The sequence below is a fragment of the Penaeus monodon genome, chromosome 19 (genome assembly GCF_015228065.2).
Source record: "Penaeus monodon isolate SGIC_2016 chromosome 19, NSTDA_Pmon_1, whole genome shotgun sequence".
NCBI lineage: Eukaryota > Metazoa > Arthropoda > Malacostraca > Decapoda > Penaeidae > Penaeus > Penaeus monodon.
Genome location: NC_051404.1, coordinates 6,502,598 through 6,502,969, shown reverse-complemented (window position 1 = coordinate 6,502,969; position 372 = coordinate 6,502,598). Strand labels below are relative to the sequence as shown.

The following is a 372-nucleotide window of genomic DNA, read 5'->3' as shown; positions in this document are numbered from 1 at the left end:
TAATCCTAATTCCGGCGACACCAGCCGAAGGCCCAGAAGCGGCCACCCTACCAACATGTCTGTGATGAAAGGTGATATAATGGCCCCCGTGCGGCCAACCATCGAAGTGATGCCCAGGCCTCGGGTCCGAAGACACGTTGGATACAATTCGCTGCAGTAGAGGTAGATGACCTGGTAGGCGGAGGTGATGCAGAACTTGCTCGCCATGACGACCGACAGGAACCACCAGGTATCACGACCTGCCAAGGGAGACCAGGAAGGAAAGGCATGAGGGTCGTGGACGCGTCGTGCGTTCGAGAGGTTGGCTGTGTTGGAGTCTGAGGCTGGAGGATGGTTTCGAAGGGGAGGGAGGGAGAGGGTGAAGGGGAGTGG

General features: G+C 58.3%; 1 protein-coding gene across 1 annotated transcript in view; it reads right to left on the bottom strand.

Annotated features, from left to right (window-relative positions):
* The window catches only part of LOC119585321 (organic cation transporter protein-like), a 46,543-nt gene that overhangs the window by 5,207 nt on the left and 40,964 nt on the right, over positions 1-372 (bottom strand). Inside the window, 1 exon segment of the mRNA XM_037933995.1 lies at positions 52-239. Within this exon segment, the coding sequence (XP_037789923.1) occupies positions 52-239 (188 nt within the window).